Source organism: Bos taurus, chromosome 6 (genome assembly GCF_002263795.3).
Source record: "Bos taurus isolate L1 Dominette 01449 registration number 42190680 breed Hereford chromosome 6, ARS-UCD2.0, whole genome shotgun sequence".
Classification (NCBI taxonomy): domain Eukaryota; kingdom Metazoa; phylum Chordata; class Mammalia; order Artiodactyla; family Bovidae; genus Bos; species Bos taurus.
In genome coordinates, this window is record NC_037333.1 from 117,549,323 (window position 1) to 117,566,067 (window position 16,745).

A 16,745-nucleotide genomic window follows, 5' to 3' on the forward strand; every position below is an offset into this window, starting at 1 on the left:
AATTTCAGGCCCTCAGACGCGCCCCAGACGTGGAGACTCGTGAGCTGACGAGATGGGAAGCTCCCCAGCAGGGGCAGAATCTCGGCGATGACTTCGGTGTCGTCCGAATCGTTTCTTAACAACTTATCCCAACCTATTTAGTTTAAACACCAAGGCAAGAAACACATTGGTATATCACGTGAAGGTCACACGTGATGTGCTGGAGTGTAAATGATTTCCTGAGGAAATAGAGAAACTGAGCTTTTTGTGATTTATCTGCACTCAATGTATTTTCAGTGTCTGAGAGCACATCAAATATTCGCGTACAAAGAAGAAATCAGTTGGCTCGTTCCTGGAATATTCAATCCAATGACACATTTCAAAAATCACTGTAAAATACAGCCTGTGGGCTTTGAGAAAAAAAACAAATGAATTTCTAAAGACTTCTAATATCACGAGGGGGCGTGGAGGGCGCACGCCCTGCAGGGCTCCAGAGCCCGGGAAGTAGCACCGTCTCAGCTGTGGTCAGCAGGGGGCGTGTCCTGGGCCGCCAGCACGCGGGCCCAAGGCACGAGGCCGGTCTCGGCCACGTGGTCCCTTACTCTCACCGATGGCCGACACCCCCACGCAGGCCCCCACACACTCGCGACAACAGCATTCTCGTGAGGACCACGACGGACAGGAAGAATCCGAGCTGAGCGTACACGTTCGGAGGGCCCCCCTGCACCTCCTTCAAGTCAGCAGACAGATGCTGCGGACCACTCAACGTAACTCTAGCGAACGCGCTGGAGCCTGCTGCACAGACGCACAAACCGCGCTTCGTCCACGAGACAAAACACACAAATCAAAGCTACTCAAAGAAAAAAGAAGAAGCTTGCAAAACACCTCACAATTTCATTTTATATGCCTGTAAATAAAGCTGGACCACTGAAAACAAACAATTGGATGGGAAAATATGATAAAGGGCTTAAAATAGAATAAATAATTTTATAAAGTTAGGTTTTCTTCTTTTCACCCCCCAAATCTTAAACTCAATATTATATATTCTCTCTGAATCTTCTGTTTTTGTGACGCCTGTGTCTAGTGAGGCCCTGCACAGTGACAGGCTCGCTGCTGCTGCTGCTGACAGCGTTTGTTTTACCAGCATCATCAGTTGTGGAAACTGCTTCACAGTAACTCCATCTGTTTAAGGAAGAAAAAAGTGACAGGATCCAATCACTAACTGATCCCGGCTTTCATGCTGGAAAAGATGAGAGTCTCCCGTTGATGTTAAGCAGACGCGCGAGGACAGGGCAGGCTTCCCTCTGCTGAAAGGGCCCCAGCGCCGGCCCTTAAGGCTGCGACGGACAGAGGTGGCAGGACTGGGCTCTCCTGCAGTGAAGACAGTCTGCACGGAGACATCTTAGAAAAATAGGTACTTCTGCTGCTGAGGTTTCATCAGGGCCACACGTTACACATGCAGGACCGGGGGTGCTCGGGGCCCAGGGGGACGGTGGCACCGGCTCACCCGCCTCCACCTCTCTGTGTATTAAGTACATCAACTTAGCACCATAGCAAATTCAAGTGATCGCAAAGACAGAACGAGGTTACAGGCACGCGCTATGAGACCACACAGTCAGGCTCCTGTTAGTCTGACCCTGAATTAATGGTATTTGAATTTTGACGCTCACACTGTTTAATCTTTCCTTACCTTGACCACACAGAATACCTAAATTCTAGTCTTATACTTCAACTGCATTGAGAGCACATGGTTTTATAGAACGTTTCAGCAGAAATGTGTATCTGAGGTAGACAGGTAATATTTACTCATACACATCTACTCATTAAACCCTTGTAATAGGAACTCTTAAAAAACGATTTGGATGAAAAATGAGCTTAGGTAACTAATAATTCAAACAGTCTGGGAGTAATGGGCTTAAATAAAGAGGCGAACTGTGACCGACTCCCAGGGAAAACTTGGCTTTATTTTCTGAAAGGCCTCAGATTAAAACCCCTTGGACTGAGCTCCTCTGTTGTGCGCATCACCAAGGAGCTGCTTCTGACGTTTATGCACATGAAACTCAGAGTAAGAGAAACAACAAACTTGAGAGTCAATGAGCCTGACCACCACTGCCAAAGCAAGTTCAGGAGGAATCCTAGTCACCAAGGTGAAGCTCTTCACGGAAAACCCAGCTCTCAGGAGACCATCAAGCTTTCCTACCGAACGAGGCGGCCCCAGGACCCCAGGGTGCCAAGGTGACGGCAGGGAAGAGCCCGAAGCTCAGGCAAAAGCCGCCGGACGCGCACGGGGACAGACACGCAGCCGGGACACGCTCGCACCCAGGAAGGGCCCTCGCCTCACTCCTGCCTCCACACATTCCAAACTACAATCTTGAAAGAACAAAGATGGATGTGCTGGCAAAGAGTTTATTCTCGAGTTCCACAAAAATACGAACATTTGGGAGGAGAAAGGTTAACAGAGGGTGTGCTGCCTTTGCCGGGTTTTAGGTCCTAAGTAACTGAGGACAGCAGCTTCTGACGCACAGGACCCCGCCGGCCCCACCGTCTGCTCCGGGAGAGAGGGGTGGGCAGGGCGGACGTGCCCGCCGCCGAGGGTGGACCGGGCGGGCCCTGGGGTCTGCACGCCTGGGGCTTCAGTGGAGGCATACCCCCGGGTGCCAGCCCCACCCCCACAACCACCATCAATTCCTTCTGCAAAACGAAAAAGGAAAAGAATCAGCGTGAAGGTAAAGGCGGCACTGAGCAACTGTGCCCTGTTTAATAAAAGCAAGTTTTGGGAAGAACTGTTCTGAGAACCAGCGTTGACTGGTCCCGTCCACTCTGCTGAGTGGCGGCACTGGCGAGGCTGCAGCACCCTGCCCTGGGCTCTGGGTCCCCCGGGGGTCAGAGCCCCCCCTGGCTTCACATTCCCTAACGTGGAAAATGAAATACCATGGTTAACTCACGATACTCATGGAAACCTCTTTTGGTTGCTTTTAAATTAAATTTTTATATATCTTCTAAGTCTTCAGGAAGCTAAAGGCAACATAAATATCGTCATTCACCGGGAAAAGACATTTTTTCAATAACTTAGCAAGGATTCAATAAACGTACAAGTATTTGGGGGCTATCGTGAAACCTAATCCATAAACTGAACGGAAGTGACTGAGATTTTCAAGGCCTGGAAAGCAAGCAAAGGTCGCGTGTTGGAATGAAGGCCGCCGCCTCGCTGTCCTCACGCTGGTCCCCGCGCCACGTCTGTAACCCTGTGCCGAGCGTCTTGTCGCGTGCCAATTCTCTCTCATACAAAAGTGATAAATACTCTGTTCGAGGTCCGGTCCACACGATGCCCAGGGCAGCACCCCTGTGCTGTGGCCCCGCCTGGCGCATGCCCTTGGGCGCCTGGGCGCCGAGTCTCCGCTGTGCTCACAGCAGGTCCATCTTGGGTCTGTAGTGCAACAGGAGGGGCGCCTTCTGCAAGACAAGGAGGGAGGGGCCGGGACCCCGCGGGGGTCAGCTGCGGAGGGAGCCCCCGCCTGCCCCGGCCCTGGCCAGCGGCGGCCGGCCTGTGTCTCTCCTGCTCTCAGGCAGACCCTGGGGGTCACACCCGTCTGTTTCCTGCTCCAGAGAGGCAGCGTGGCTGGAAGGGTGCCTTCTGGTTGCAGTGGCCCCTCCCTCCCCAGGACGTCAGTCACCCTGACCAGGAGAGATGAGACAAGTGGGGGCCTGGGGACTGCACTACCCATGGCGACTCTGGGGCTGATGACTCCAGAGCACCCACACTGCTGACAGTCCCACGGTGGGCTGTTACTCCTAAGCTCTGGAATAAACCACACACAATCACAGCAAAGTCTCACCTTGAATCTCCACCTCGTGACAACGACGAATTTGAGTGTATGGTCCTTGCCAAGGATCTCCTCGTTGCATAAAATGTCCAGCTGCCGGAAGAACAAGACCTTAGTCAGTGGGGCCAAGGGCTCAGTGCTTAGGATGCGGGGGCCTCTGGTCCAGGCAGTCACGCCCGTCAGCGAAGAGCCACCTGCTTTCCTTCTGGGGCAGCACCGACGGGAAGCAGGGCTTGGAAGGCCACCCCCGCCCCGCCCGAGGGTGGAGAGCACGCAGGGGCCTCTGTCCACACACGGCAAGGCAGCAGCCCTGTTGTGGGACGGCAGCCTCCAGGCTCCTCTCCCCAAAAAGCACCTTGTGCCCCAGCTTCAGTCCGTCTTGGCCAGGTTTGTCCCTCTCACCTCAGTGGAAAAAGGTTATGGGCTCCACAGACAATTCTTCCCTTTTTTTTTCATAAAGACTTTTCAGAGCAGTTTTAGGTTCACAGGAAAATTTAGCACAAGGTCCAGAGCCCTCATCTTTCTCCTGGCCCCACCCCACAGCCTCTCCCCCAACCAGCATCCCTGATGTGAACACGTCACACCTGATGAACCTCAGTCAGCACCTCCTCGCCTCCCATAGCCACGGCCTCCACGAGGCTCTGGACCGGTGCTGTGCCTCCTGGGGGCCTGGACAGACACACAGTGACAAGTGTCCTCCAGGACAGCGTCACTCAGAGCAGGCTCACGGCCCTAGGACTCCTCCGGGGGCCTGTCGTTCTCGCCCTCCGCCCCTGGCAACTGCTGCTCCTTGCGCCGTCTGCACGGGTTTCTCCAGACGTCACAGGTGCGGATCGCAGCGTGCAGGCCTTCTGGATCCGCTTCTTCCACCGTCGTATGCGCTGAAGGTTCCTCCACGTCTCTCACGCCCTGTCAGCTCTTTTCTCTTGGCTGAGTGATGTTCCACTGTCTGGATGGACCACAGTTTACTTATCCATTCACGTTCTGAAGGAGGCCTTGGCTCCCAAGTTTTGGCGACTACGACTAAGCTGCTATAAACATCTGTGTGTAAGCTTCCTTGTGGACCTAAGTTCTCAGCTCCTTTGGGTAAGTACCAAGGGGCTTGACTGCCGAGCTGTTTCCCTAAATGGCTGCACCATTTTGCACTTCCACTGGCAGTGAAGTTTCTGTTGCTCCACGTCCTTGCCAGCATATGGTGGTGTCGGGGTCCTGGATTTTGGACATTCTGTAGGTCTGGAGTGGGATCTCATTGTTTTAATTTGCATTTCCCTGATGACAAATGATGCTACCCAGATGGTCTTTTTATTATTATTATTTTTGGCAGTGCCATGCAGCTCGCAGGATTTTAGTTCCCTGACCAGGGTACTGAACCCAGGCCACTGCAGTGAAAACACCGAGTCTTAAGCACGGGGCCACCAGGAATTCCCAGATGGTCTTTTAAACTTCTCTCTCAAGGCAGGGGAGGAAGTGTCCCAACGTGTGCTTCCTGTGTCTGCCATGGAAACAGCACAACTGCGTCAGGACAGAGAGCGCCAGGAGGGCAGTCCTCAGAGTTCTGTCTGGGAGCCCGCAGGCTCAGGCCCTCTGGAGGCGCCAGGACTCTCCGGCACAGGGCAGCGTCCTCCCAACCCTGCTTCCGTCCTTAGGCGGCCCCAAACCCCCTCTACTCTCTTCCGTGTGAGCATCAGTAGTTCACTTATTTATCGTTGACATAACTGGGGTCAGGTGCACGTGAGATTTACCAGCTTAGCCGTTTTCAAGTGCAGCTCAGTGGTGTTAACTGCTTCCATGATGTGCAGCTGCCGCCACGCCCATCCACGGACTCTGCGTGTGTAAACCTGTAACTGCCCGCTTAATCAATAACCACCCGCCCCCTCCCCAGCGCCAGCCACTCCTATTCTGCTTTCTGTCTGTGATTCCGATGCCTCTGGGGACCTAGTATCAGTGGAATCGGACAGTATTTGGCCTTTTGTGTTTGGCTTACTTCATTTAGCATAGTCTCCTCAAGATTCATCTATGTTGCAGCAGGTGTTAGAATTTCCTTCCTGTTTAAAGCAGAATATCCCACTGTATGGATGGACCACATTTTGCTTATCCATCACCCACTGATGGACACTTGATTGCTTCCAGCTTCTGCCCACTGTCAGCAACGCTGCTGTACGAGTGGGGGTACAGATGCTTCCTCCGGGTCCTCTGGGTGTTCCCCAGAAGGCGCTGCTGGAGCTCATGGTGGTTCTGTTTAGCTTTTGAGGCATCTTCATAGTGTTTTCCACAGTGGCTGCACCATTTATACCCCATCAACAGTGCACAGTGTTCCAAGTTCTCCCCAGCCTCCCAGCACTTGGCTCTCACGTTCTGCAGGAGCCATCCTCTGGATCTGAGGTCTCGCCACAGTTCTGGCTGCGTTTCTCCGGGGATCAGTGGTGTCAGGTGCATTCTCTCGTGCTTATTGCCACTTGTACGTCTCTGGAGAAATGTCTACTCAAGTCCGGTGCTCATTTTGTAACTGAGTTGAGTTTTTTTGTGCTCAATTTTAGAAACAGTCTATCTATTCTGGATAGACTTGTCAGAAAATGATTCACAAATATCTTCTTCCACTCCATACAATTTCTTTTTCTTTCAAGTCAACGAAGTCCAAATTGTCTAATTTTCCTTTTGCTGCCTGTTCCTTGGGTATGCTACCCAGGCGATCATCGCCAAATCCAACGCCAAGGTTTAGTCCTGTGTTTTAAGAGTTTTTATTGTTTCAGGTTCTACATTTACGCCCCTGGCACACTTTGAGTTGATCTTTGTATGCTGTGTTAGGCAAGCGTCAAATTTCTTTCTTTTGTCCGTGGATATCCAGTTTTCTCAGCACCGTCTGTTGAAAGGCTGTCCTTTCCTCACTAGAGGGCCTTAGAACCCTGTCAGTTGACCACGTGTGAGGATTTACGCTATTCCGTCTGTCTCGGCGCCAGCACCACACTCTGGGTTGGCGTCTCTCTACACTGGGAAGCTTTGAGTCCTCTAGTTTTGTTCTTCTTTCTCAAGGTTGTTTGGCTATTTGGGTTCTTTGAGAGTCCATAAAAAAATCAGGATGCATTTTTTTTTATTTCTGCAAGAAATATCTTTGGGATTTTGATAGGAATTCTATTGAATCTGTAGTTCATTTGGGTGACTGAACATTTAAACAATGTTCAGTCTTCTAGTCCCTGAATGTGGCACACGTTTCCACGTGCTTCTGTTCATTTCTTCAGCATTTTCTGTAATTTTCACTGTACGAGTCTTTCACTTCCTTTGCTAACTTAATTCCTAAGTATTTCATTTTTTAAAATTATTTTTATTGGGCTATAGTTGCTTTATAATGGTGTGTTAGTTTCTGCTGCTGCTGCTGCTAAGTTGCTTCGGTTGTGTCCAACTCTGTGCGACCCCATAGACGGCAGCCCACCAGGCTCCGCTGTCCCTGGGATTCTCCAGGCAAGAACACTGGAGTGGGTTGCCATTTCCTTCTCCAACGCATGAAAGTGAAAAGTGGAAGTGAAGTCTCTCAGTCACGTCCGACCCTCAGCGACCCCATGGACTGCAGCCTTCAGGCTCCTCCGTCCATGGGATTTTCCAGGCAAGAGCACTGGAGTGGGGTGCCATTGCCTTCTCCAGTGTTAGTTTCTACTGTACAGCAAAGTGAATAAGCTATACATACACGTATATGCTCTCTTTTTTGGATCCTTCCCGTTTACGTCACCACAGAGCAGTGAGCCGAGCTCTCTGAGCTGCACAGTCATTCTCATTAATCGCTTATTTTATGTACAGCACCCACAGTGCATGTGTCAACCTCAATCTCCCAATTCACTCCATCCCCAGCTTTCCTCCCTTGATGTCCATGTTTGTTCTCTATGCTCGTGTCTCTATTTCTGCTTTGCACACAGCAGCATCTAAACCATTTTTCTACATTCCACACATATGTGTTAATATATTTGTTTTCTGATACTTCACTTTGTATGACAGTCTTTGAGTCTATCCATGTGTCTACAAATGACTTAATTTTATTACTTTTTACGGCTGAGTATATTATTCTTTTTGGGGGTATTATAAATGTATTCCATTTTATAATCTGCTCTTTAGCTGCTCTTCGCTCATGTACAAAAACTCATCTGATTCCTCTGCTCACTCTGCATTTTGCTACCTTGCAGTTAGTTCTGACAGGGTCTTTCTGTGGAATTTTTAGAACTTTCTACATATTCTTCCTCACTCTTCAGTTCAGTCGCTCAGTTGTGTATGACTCTTTGCAACCCCATGGACTGTAGCACGCCAGGCTTCCCTGTCCATCAACCAACTCCTGGAATTTACTCAAACTCATGTCCATCATGTCAGTGATGCCATCCAAGCATCTCATCCTCTGTCGTCCCCTTCTCTTCCTGCCTTCAATCCCTCCCAGCATCAGAGTCTTTTCCAATGAGTCAGCTCTTTGCATCAGGTGGCCAAAGTATTGGAGTTTCAGCTTCAGCATCAGTCCTTCCAATGAATATTCAGGACTGATTTCCTTTAGGATGGACTGGTTGGATCTCCTTGCAGTCCAAGGGACTCTCAAGAGTCTTCCCCAGCACCACAGTTCAAAGGCATCAATTCTTCGGCACTCAGCTTTCTTTACAGTCCATCTCTCACATTCATACATGACTCCTGGAAAAACCACAGCTTTGACTAGATTGACCTTTTTTGGCAAAGTAATGTCTCTGCTTTTTAATATGCTGTCTAGGTTGGTCATAGCTTTTCTTCCAAAGAGCAAGCGTCTTTTAATTTCATGACCGCAGTCACCATCTGCAGTGATTTTGGAGCCCAAGAAAATAAAGTCTCTCACTGTGTCCACTTTTTCCCTGTTTATTTGCCATGAGGTGATGGGACCAGATGCCATAATCTTAGTTTTCTGAATGTTGAGTTTTAAGCCAGCTTTTTCACTCTCCCTTTCACTTTCGTCAAAAGGCTCTATAGTTCTTCACTTTCTGCCATAAGGGTGGTGTCATCTGCGCATCTGAGGTTATTGACGTGTCTCCTGGCAATCCTGATTCCAGCTTGTGTTTCATCCAGCCCAGTGTTTCTCATGATATACTCTGCATATAAGTTAAATAAGCCGGGTGACAATATACAGCCTTGATGTACTTCTTTCCCAGTGTGGAACCATTCCTTTGTTCCATGCCCGGTTCTAATTGTTGCTTCTTGACCTGCATGCAGATTTCTCAGGAGGCAGGTAAGGTGGTCTGGTATTCCCATCTCTTGAAGAATTTTCCACATTTTGTTGCAATCCACAAAGTCAAAGGCTTTGGCGTAGTCAACAAAGCAGATTTTTTTTCTGAAATTCTCTTGCTTTTTTGATGATCCAAGGGATGTTGGCAATTTGAACTCTTGTCTGGTTCCTCTGCCTTTTTCTAAATCCAGCTTGAATACCTGGAAGTTCATGGATCATGTACTGTTGAAGCCTGGCTTGGAGAATTTTGAGCATTACTTTGCTAGCCTGTGAGATGAGTACAATGGTGCGGTAGTTTGAACTTTCTTTGGCATTGCCTTTCTTTGGGATTGGAATGAAAACTGACCTTTTCCAGTCCTGTGGCCACTGCTGAGTTTTCCAAAATTTCTGGCGTATTGAGTGCAGTGTTCACACAAGTCTTTTAGGATCTGAAATACCTCAACTGGAATTCCATGACCTCCACTAGCTTTGTTCGTAGTGGTGCTTCCTAAGGCCCACTTGACTTCACATTCCAGGATATCTGGCTCTAGGTGAGTGATCACACCATCGTGGTTATCTGGGTCATGAAGATCTTTTTCGTATAGTTCTTCTGTGTATTCTTGCCACCTCTGCTTAATAACTTTTGCTTCTGTTCGGTCCATACCATTTCTGTCCTTTATTGTGCCCATCTTTACATGAAATGTTCCCTTGGTATCTCTAATTTTCTTGAAGAGATCTCTAGTCTTCCCCAGTCTATTGTTTTCCTCTATTTCTCTGCATTGATCACTGAGAAAGGCTTTCTTATCTCTCCTTGCTATTCTTTGAACTCTGCATTCAGATGGGTGTATCTTTCATTTTCTCCTTTGCCTTTAGCCTCTCTTCTTTTCTCAGCTATTTGTAAGGCCTCCTCAGACAGCCATTTTTCCTTTTTGCATTCTTTTTTCTTGGGGATGGTCTTGATCACTGCCTCCTGTACAATGTCACAAACCTCCATCCATAGTTCTTCAGGCACTCTATCAAATCTAATCCCTTGAAACCCACTTAGGTACAGTGTGTAAATCCTTTTAATATGTTGAATTCTGTTCATTACTATTTTGTTGAGGATTTTTTGCATCAATGTTAACAAGGGATATTGTGCAGTTTTCTTGTAGTGTCTTTATCTGGCTTTCTCAGGGTTATGCTGATCTCATGAAATGAGTTAGGAAGTGGTCCTCCTCTTCAACCTTTTAGAAAAGTTTGAGAAGGATTGATACTAGTTTTTTAAATGCTTGGTAGGGTTCAGGGAAGCCATGAGGTCCAGGACTTTTTTTATTGCAGGATTTTCTGATTGGTGATTCAGTCTCCTCACCAGTCACAGGTCTACTCAAATTTCCTATTTCTTTGTGACTGTCAGGTTAGGCTTTGTTTTTCTAGGCATCTGTCCATCTCATCTAGGTCATCCGATCTGCTGGCATACAACTGCTCAGAGTGCTCTCTGAAAATCTGTATCTGAAGAATCAGATGATGTCCCTGCTTCCACCTCAGATGATGTGACTCAAGTCCTCTTTCTTAGTCCCTCTAGCTCAGAGTCTGTCAATACTGTTGATCTTTTTGAAAAACCGTTGATCTTCTCTATCGTTTTTCTATTGTCAATTTTATTTCTGCTCTAATCCTTATTATTCTTTTCTTTCTGCTAGCTTTGGGTTGAGCGTAAGTCTTCTTCTAGGTCCTTAAGGTGTAAACTGAGGCTGTTGATTCGAGATCTCCCTCGTTCTACTGTGTTTACGGCTATAAGCCTCCCCTTGGTGCTGCTTTCACGGCATCGTTAGTTTGGATATGTTGGAGTTTTGTTTTTATTTGTCTCTAAGTATTTTTTAATCACTCTTTGATTTCTCATTTGATCCACTGGTGGTTTGATTTCCACAATTTTGTGAATTTTCCAGTTTTCCTTTGGTTATTGATTTCTAACCTCATGCAGCTGTGGTATGAGAAGATACTTTGCATAACATCCTTTAAAATCTACGGAGACAATTTGTGTCTGCTCTTCTAAAGACACCAGTGGCTGGATTTACAGCCTGCCTGGATAATCCAGGAGGTCTCTTCACTCCAACATTCTTTGCATGTCTACAAAGACCTTTTTTCAAATAAAGATGTATTCAGATGTTCTCAGGATTACAAAGTGATCGTATTTTTTTTGCAGGGTCACCACTGAACCTACTACACGTCTGCCTTCTGATCCCATAAAACCCACATCCACCCCGAATGCGTTTTTTTTAGCTCCAAGAGACTCAAGCCACTCTAGCATCAACTCCAGATCCCCAAATCTCATCTTCACATCATCAGTTCAAAGTCTCAGAGCTTATTTTCTAAATCATAGGAATCAGCTATGGGTGAGACTCTGAGTATGATGCATTCCGAGGAAAAATTCCTCTCTAACTGCGGATCTATGAAACTAGAAAACACATTATTTGCTTCCAAAATCCAAGTGTGGGACAAGATAGGTATTCTTAGTCTAAAAGGGAGATATATTAGAAGGCGTAAAGACATCACTGGTCTCCAAAACATTGGAAATCCAGTATGGAAATTCCATCTGGTCTCCAGATCTGAGAACACATCACTGCAGGTCGAGGCTCTGCTCACTTGGGCCCGTGTTGGCCTCACCCTCTGGGGTGACTCACCCAGGCAGCGGAGCAGCTCTTACCAGCCTATTTCCTGCTGGTAGAATTTTGCAAGTCTGATAGCCTTCTCTCCTTTCTTCCTGTCTCTGTCCCCTTCAGCCTAAGTTGGTGGTGGTTCTGCCGATACCACATTCTTAAAAGCACTGTGGGTCTCCCAGGTATGTCCCAGATCCAGGCCACTGACATGAAAATCCTTTGTAGATCTCTCTCGGATAACTCCTCTCTCTGCTCCTCCCATGAGACAGCTGAGCCACCATGAGTCAAACAACTAAACCCTTTAGCAAAAGGTTGAACAGCTACACACTTGGCCTTCTCTCTAGAGTGTTTTTCTAACAGTCAAATTCCTAATATTACCATTTTTTTACAACGTGGATAGGCTGTAGGTTCCTTTTTGTTTGGCAGTTCATTCTTGAATTCATCCCTCTCCTCTAACATTTTATTATTGGCACCAAGAAGAAACTAGACCAGCTTCTGGGGCCTCCAGGCATCCCTTGGCTTGTGGTCACATCACCCCAATCTTATCTCCATCTTCACACCGTCTTCTCCTCTTTGTGTGTCTCATGTTTCCCTCTGCCTCACATTTGTACAGGCATTGGATTTAGGGTCAATCCAGGATTAGTTCCTCTAAAGACCCTTAACTTCATTACATCTGGAAAGATCTTTTTTCCAAAAAGATCATGATTATAGGTTGTGGGATTGGGGTGTGGACACCGCTCTGTGGAGGGCCACGTCCACCCCACTCTTCTGTGATACACATCTCAGGAGCTGGCCTCTTCTCTCTGTCCTCACTGGCCTGCTCTCCTGGGGCTTCTGCCAGACTCTCCCCAACTGGCCTCTCCTGCCTCCTTTTCCGGACCGTGACACCACTTTCCTCGCAGCCTGAGGGCTGTTTTCATCATGAGTCCTTGGCTTTATATCCCACAATGCCTTCTCCTGACATGTCTGCATGACGCGGGCAAGCCATGCTTGAGCAGAAGCGAATGCCCTCAGGAGGGCGTCCGACACCCCTAGCGAGCATGTTCGCTCTCCCTCTGGGACCACTCTGCTCTGCACACTAAAGCACAGATTTTATTTTAGTCTCAGCATTCATCAGAACTTGGAAGTATCTTCTCTGTCTACCCACCCATTCTATCCATCCCCATCCATCTGTTTGTGAAATTAAAGACCAGAATCTCTCTTGTGAAAACCTGTAACGTACCTCGCTGCCATCCCATTGGCATTTCCTCTTCTCTTAGCAGTGGCCTCCATGTTCATGGGCTCTGGGCCTCCACTGCCTTCACCACTATTTACTATCACACTAACTGGGAGTAGGCAACACACAAGACTTTTTTTTCTGATTGAAAATCTCCAGACAAAATTGTAAAAAGCAAACAAACCCAAAGAGCTTCAGAAGTGTCACTCCTGCAGAAGAGTGACTCGTCGCAGTTTCTGTTTACCTCGTTGAAAGACGAGAGGTTAAGTTTTTTGGCAATGAACTTCTTCAGATGCAGGACTGTGGCCTGGGCTGAGCAGCGGATCCATTTTCGCTTCAGGCCCCGCAGTTTGCTGCTGTTGCATTCCAGACAGATGCTCACCTGCAAGAGAAAGAAAGGGCTCAGCTGGGGAGGTGCACGGAGGGTCACCGCGGGGCTGCTCCCTGGAGACTTTCTCAGCCATCTACCAATCCCGTTAGATCCAAGACTGCAGACGTTTTGGAAATCATAAATCTGTTTTGACTAAACACATTACCTTAAAATCTGTTTATTTTTGCCATTTTGTGAAAAACAATCTAACATTATATTAATTGTTTTACTAATGCAGTTCTTTAAAGTAAACCTGAGAATTACTTACTTACTGTGGCAGTACATGCTAGCCTCAGAGTTAAACTGAGAAAGGTGGAAATCCTGTTGTAAACCCTCTAGCCGGTGGGACACACACACGTCGCCATAGAGGCCAAGTGTTCCGCAGGAACGACGAGGAAAGACATCACAAGGCAGGCACCACGGCCCCCACACCCAGGAAGGGTCACCAAGGGGCACATCACGCTGGTCCAGCTCACTAGAGGGCAGAGGACTCCGAGCAAAGGCACAAAGTCTCAAGTTCACGGTTACCTTTCGTGAGATCAAGAGTCCAATGGGTCAGAGTACTCAGCGTGTGACAAGGAACTTCAAGACAACAAGCTGAGTAAAGTGACTCCGGATGGCAGATGCAGCGGAGGGACAGCCTGGCCCCGCTGCACTACCGAGCTGGCCCCACCTGAGATGCCTCGCCTCACTCAGGGGTAAGTCTTTCTCCAGGAATGGTTAGGGTGTGCCAAAAAACCAGACCCCCCAAAACTCAAACCCCCAAAAAGAATCATTAATAACTGAAATATATATGTCTAAAATTATTAGATATGAAAGAAGGAATTAAAAATATAACACTATGAATAAAGAACAGGCAGGTACAAAAGACATTCAAATATAACTTCTAAAAATAAAAAACATATTCATTCAAATTAAAAACACAATGGATGGTCAAACCACAGATTAGTCTCAGCTGAACGCAGATCAATTTTCTGAAAGATCAATGGGAGTAAATTACCCAAAAGTATAGACACAATAAAAGGCATCAATTAAAATAAGAAAACAAAGGAAAGGTGAAGACGCATGAAGACAGACCACAGAGTCTGAAAATCACAAGAGACCAGAGGAAAAACAGAAAATAAAGGCAGAAGGGCCCCCCCAAATGATGCAAGACATTAACTCCTCAACTCCAGGAAGCAAAAGGACCTGACGCAAAGGAAATCAGCGGAAACCGGCACCCAGACTCGGCGGCCCCTCCGAGCACTGGGCACCGAGCACCGGGGACCAAGCACCGGGCACCGGGGACCGAGCACCGGGGACCGAGCACCGGGGACCGGGGAGCACCGAGCACCGAGCACCGGGGACCGGGGAGCACCGAGCACCGGGCACCGAGGCCCGGGGGCTGGGTGGGGCTGCATGAGGGACTGGTGCTCAGGCACTGAGCCCAGGCCCCGGGCTTCCCACTGAGCCACCAGAAAGGAAGAGCTAAACCATCATTCAGAGAGGAAGTGGAATGAAGTCACCAGCAAACGAAGACAGAACACAATTTGAGAAGCGAGAAGCGGCAGCACAGGAAGAAAGAGCCCGAAGCAGACGGACTAGCTGGGGTGTTAAGGAGGCGACCAGGCAGTGGGAGAGCCCTGCTGCTGTTCAGAGGAGACAACAAGAGACTCGTATTTATTTTGGACTTTTAAAAAACGCAGAGGTGTCAACCAGAGAAAGAAGGCACAGGCCCCCCAACAACAGAAGCAGGAGGCCGTGGGCTGGGCCACCAGGGAGGAGGGAGCACAGAGCTGCACAGGACTCTGGAAAGCCCAGTCTGTGCAAACATGGGAGTGACCACAAGGTGCACCCCTATGAAGGGGAATTCGGGACAGTAACACATAACCCTCTCACGTACCACTGCCCTCTGGACCGTGTAAGTGTATTACCTACCTATGTTTTTGACCACACTGTACCACATGCAGGACCTTATTTCCCAGACCAGGGATTGAACCTGGGCCCCCTACAGGGCAGTCTTAGCCACTGAACCACCAGGAAGTCCCCAAATGTATTACCTATTTAAATACACTAAGTTAAAAGCATCTTTGTAATTTTTTAACAGCTCCGTTGCAGTATAATTTACATCTATGTTTTAAGTATACAATTCAGTAGTTTTTAGTCAACTTAAGACTTGTGCAACCACCACGCCACCCAGTCTGAGGTCAGACCCATCACCTCATAAAGACCCTCGTGGCTTTGGTGGTCAATCCGCCCCAGCCACCCTTGGCCTGCGTCTGTGGACCAGCCTCTCCTAGATGGTCTACAGATGGGATCGTACAACACAGTCCTCCCATCTGACTTCTTTCATACAGTCACGTGGGGAGACTCAAGTGCATGGCAGCACCTTACACCGCTGATCCACTTCTCCGCCTCCTTGCCAACACCTGTCACCATTTTTTTGCTTATAGTCATCTTGGTGAGTATAAAATGCTATTTCATTATGGTTTTAATTTGTATTTTCCTAATGACTAATGAATGATGTTGAACACATTTTCATGTGACTGTCAGTGAAAGTTGCTCAGTCAAATCTGACTCTTTGAGACCCCATGGACTGTAGCCTGCCAGGCTCCTATGTCCATGGAATCCTCCAGGCCTGAATACTGGAGTGGGTAGCCCTTCTCTTCTCCAGGGGATCTTCCCAACCCAGGAACTGAACCTAGGTCTCCCACATTGCAGGCAGATTCTTTACCAGCTGAGCTACCAGGGAATGTGAGTATTAAACATTTGTATTTCTTCTTTGACGAAATGTCTGCCAATTTGTTAACCCTAACCCTAACACTAACCTTCTTAATGAGTTAAGAGTTACATGTTCTAGATAAAAGTCCTTTTCAGAAATGTCATTTGCTAATATTTTCTCCCAGTCTGTGGTTTTTAAATTTTTTCTCAATGGTGTCTTTTGAAGAGCAGCAACTCCTTTTGGCTGTGCCATGTGGCTTGAGGGATCTCAGCTCCCTGACCAGTGGCTGAGCTGCGCCTCACAGGGGAAGCACAGAATCTTAGCCACTGGATGGCCAGGGAGTCCTAAGAGCAGTATTTCTTCATCTGATGAATTTTCTTTCATCAGTTTTCGTTCCTGAGTTGTGTTCTTGGTTTTGGATTTGAGAACTACAAGCCTAACCCAAGATGCTAAGGAGCTTCTCTCATGTTTTCCTGCATAGTTTCCCGGTTTGAGCCCTTACATTTTGAGTTAACCTGGGCTTCCCTGATAGCTCAGTTGGTAAAGAATCTGCCTGCAATGCAGGAGACCTGGGTTCGATCCCTGGGTTGGGAAGATCCCATAGAAAAGGAAAAGGCTACCCACTCCAGTATTCTGGCCTGGAGAATTCCACAGACTGTATAGTCCCTGGGGTCCCAAAGAGCTGGGCGCAACTGAGCGACTTTCACTTTTACTTTCCCTGTCGTGAGAGGCAGGGGCACGAGTGACTCCTCTGCACGTGGGTGTCCAGCTGTCCCAGCACCGTCCAAGACACTGTTCTTTCCTCAGGAAGGGCCATGGCACCTG

The 16,745-nt window shown here is 48.0% G+C and overlaps 1 protein-coding gene across 2 annotated transcripts in view; it reads right to left on the reverse strand.

Moving 5' to 3' along the window:
- Window positions 1-2,367: 2,367 nt before the first annotated feature.
- Window positions 2,368-16,745, reverse strand: part of PCGF3 (polycomb group ring finger 3) — a 42,438-nt gene continuing 28,060 nt past the window's right edge. Inside the window, exons 9-11 of one of the 2 annotated variants that reach the window (XM_059887657.1) lie at window positions 13,094-13,231; window positions 3,816-3,896; window positions 2,368-3,432 (exon numbers count right to left, since the gene is read on the reverse strand). In XM_059887657.1, coding sequence (XP_059743640.1) covers window positions 3,385-3,432; window positions 3,816-3,896; window positions 13,094-13,231 — 267 coding nt within the window. In that variant the 3' untranslated portion in view covers window positions 2,368-3,384. The remainder of the gene's footprint in view (window positions 3,433-3,815; window positions 3,897-13,093; window positions 13,232-16,745) is intronic. The other variant, NM_001046567.1, reaches the window with a different exon arrangement.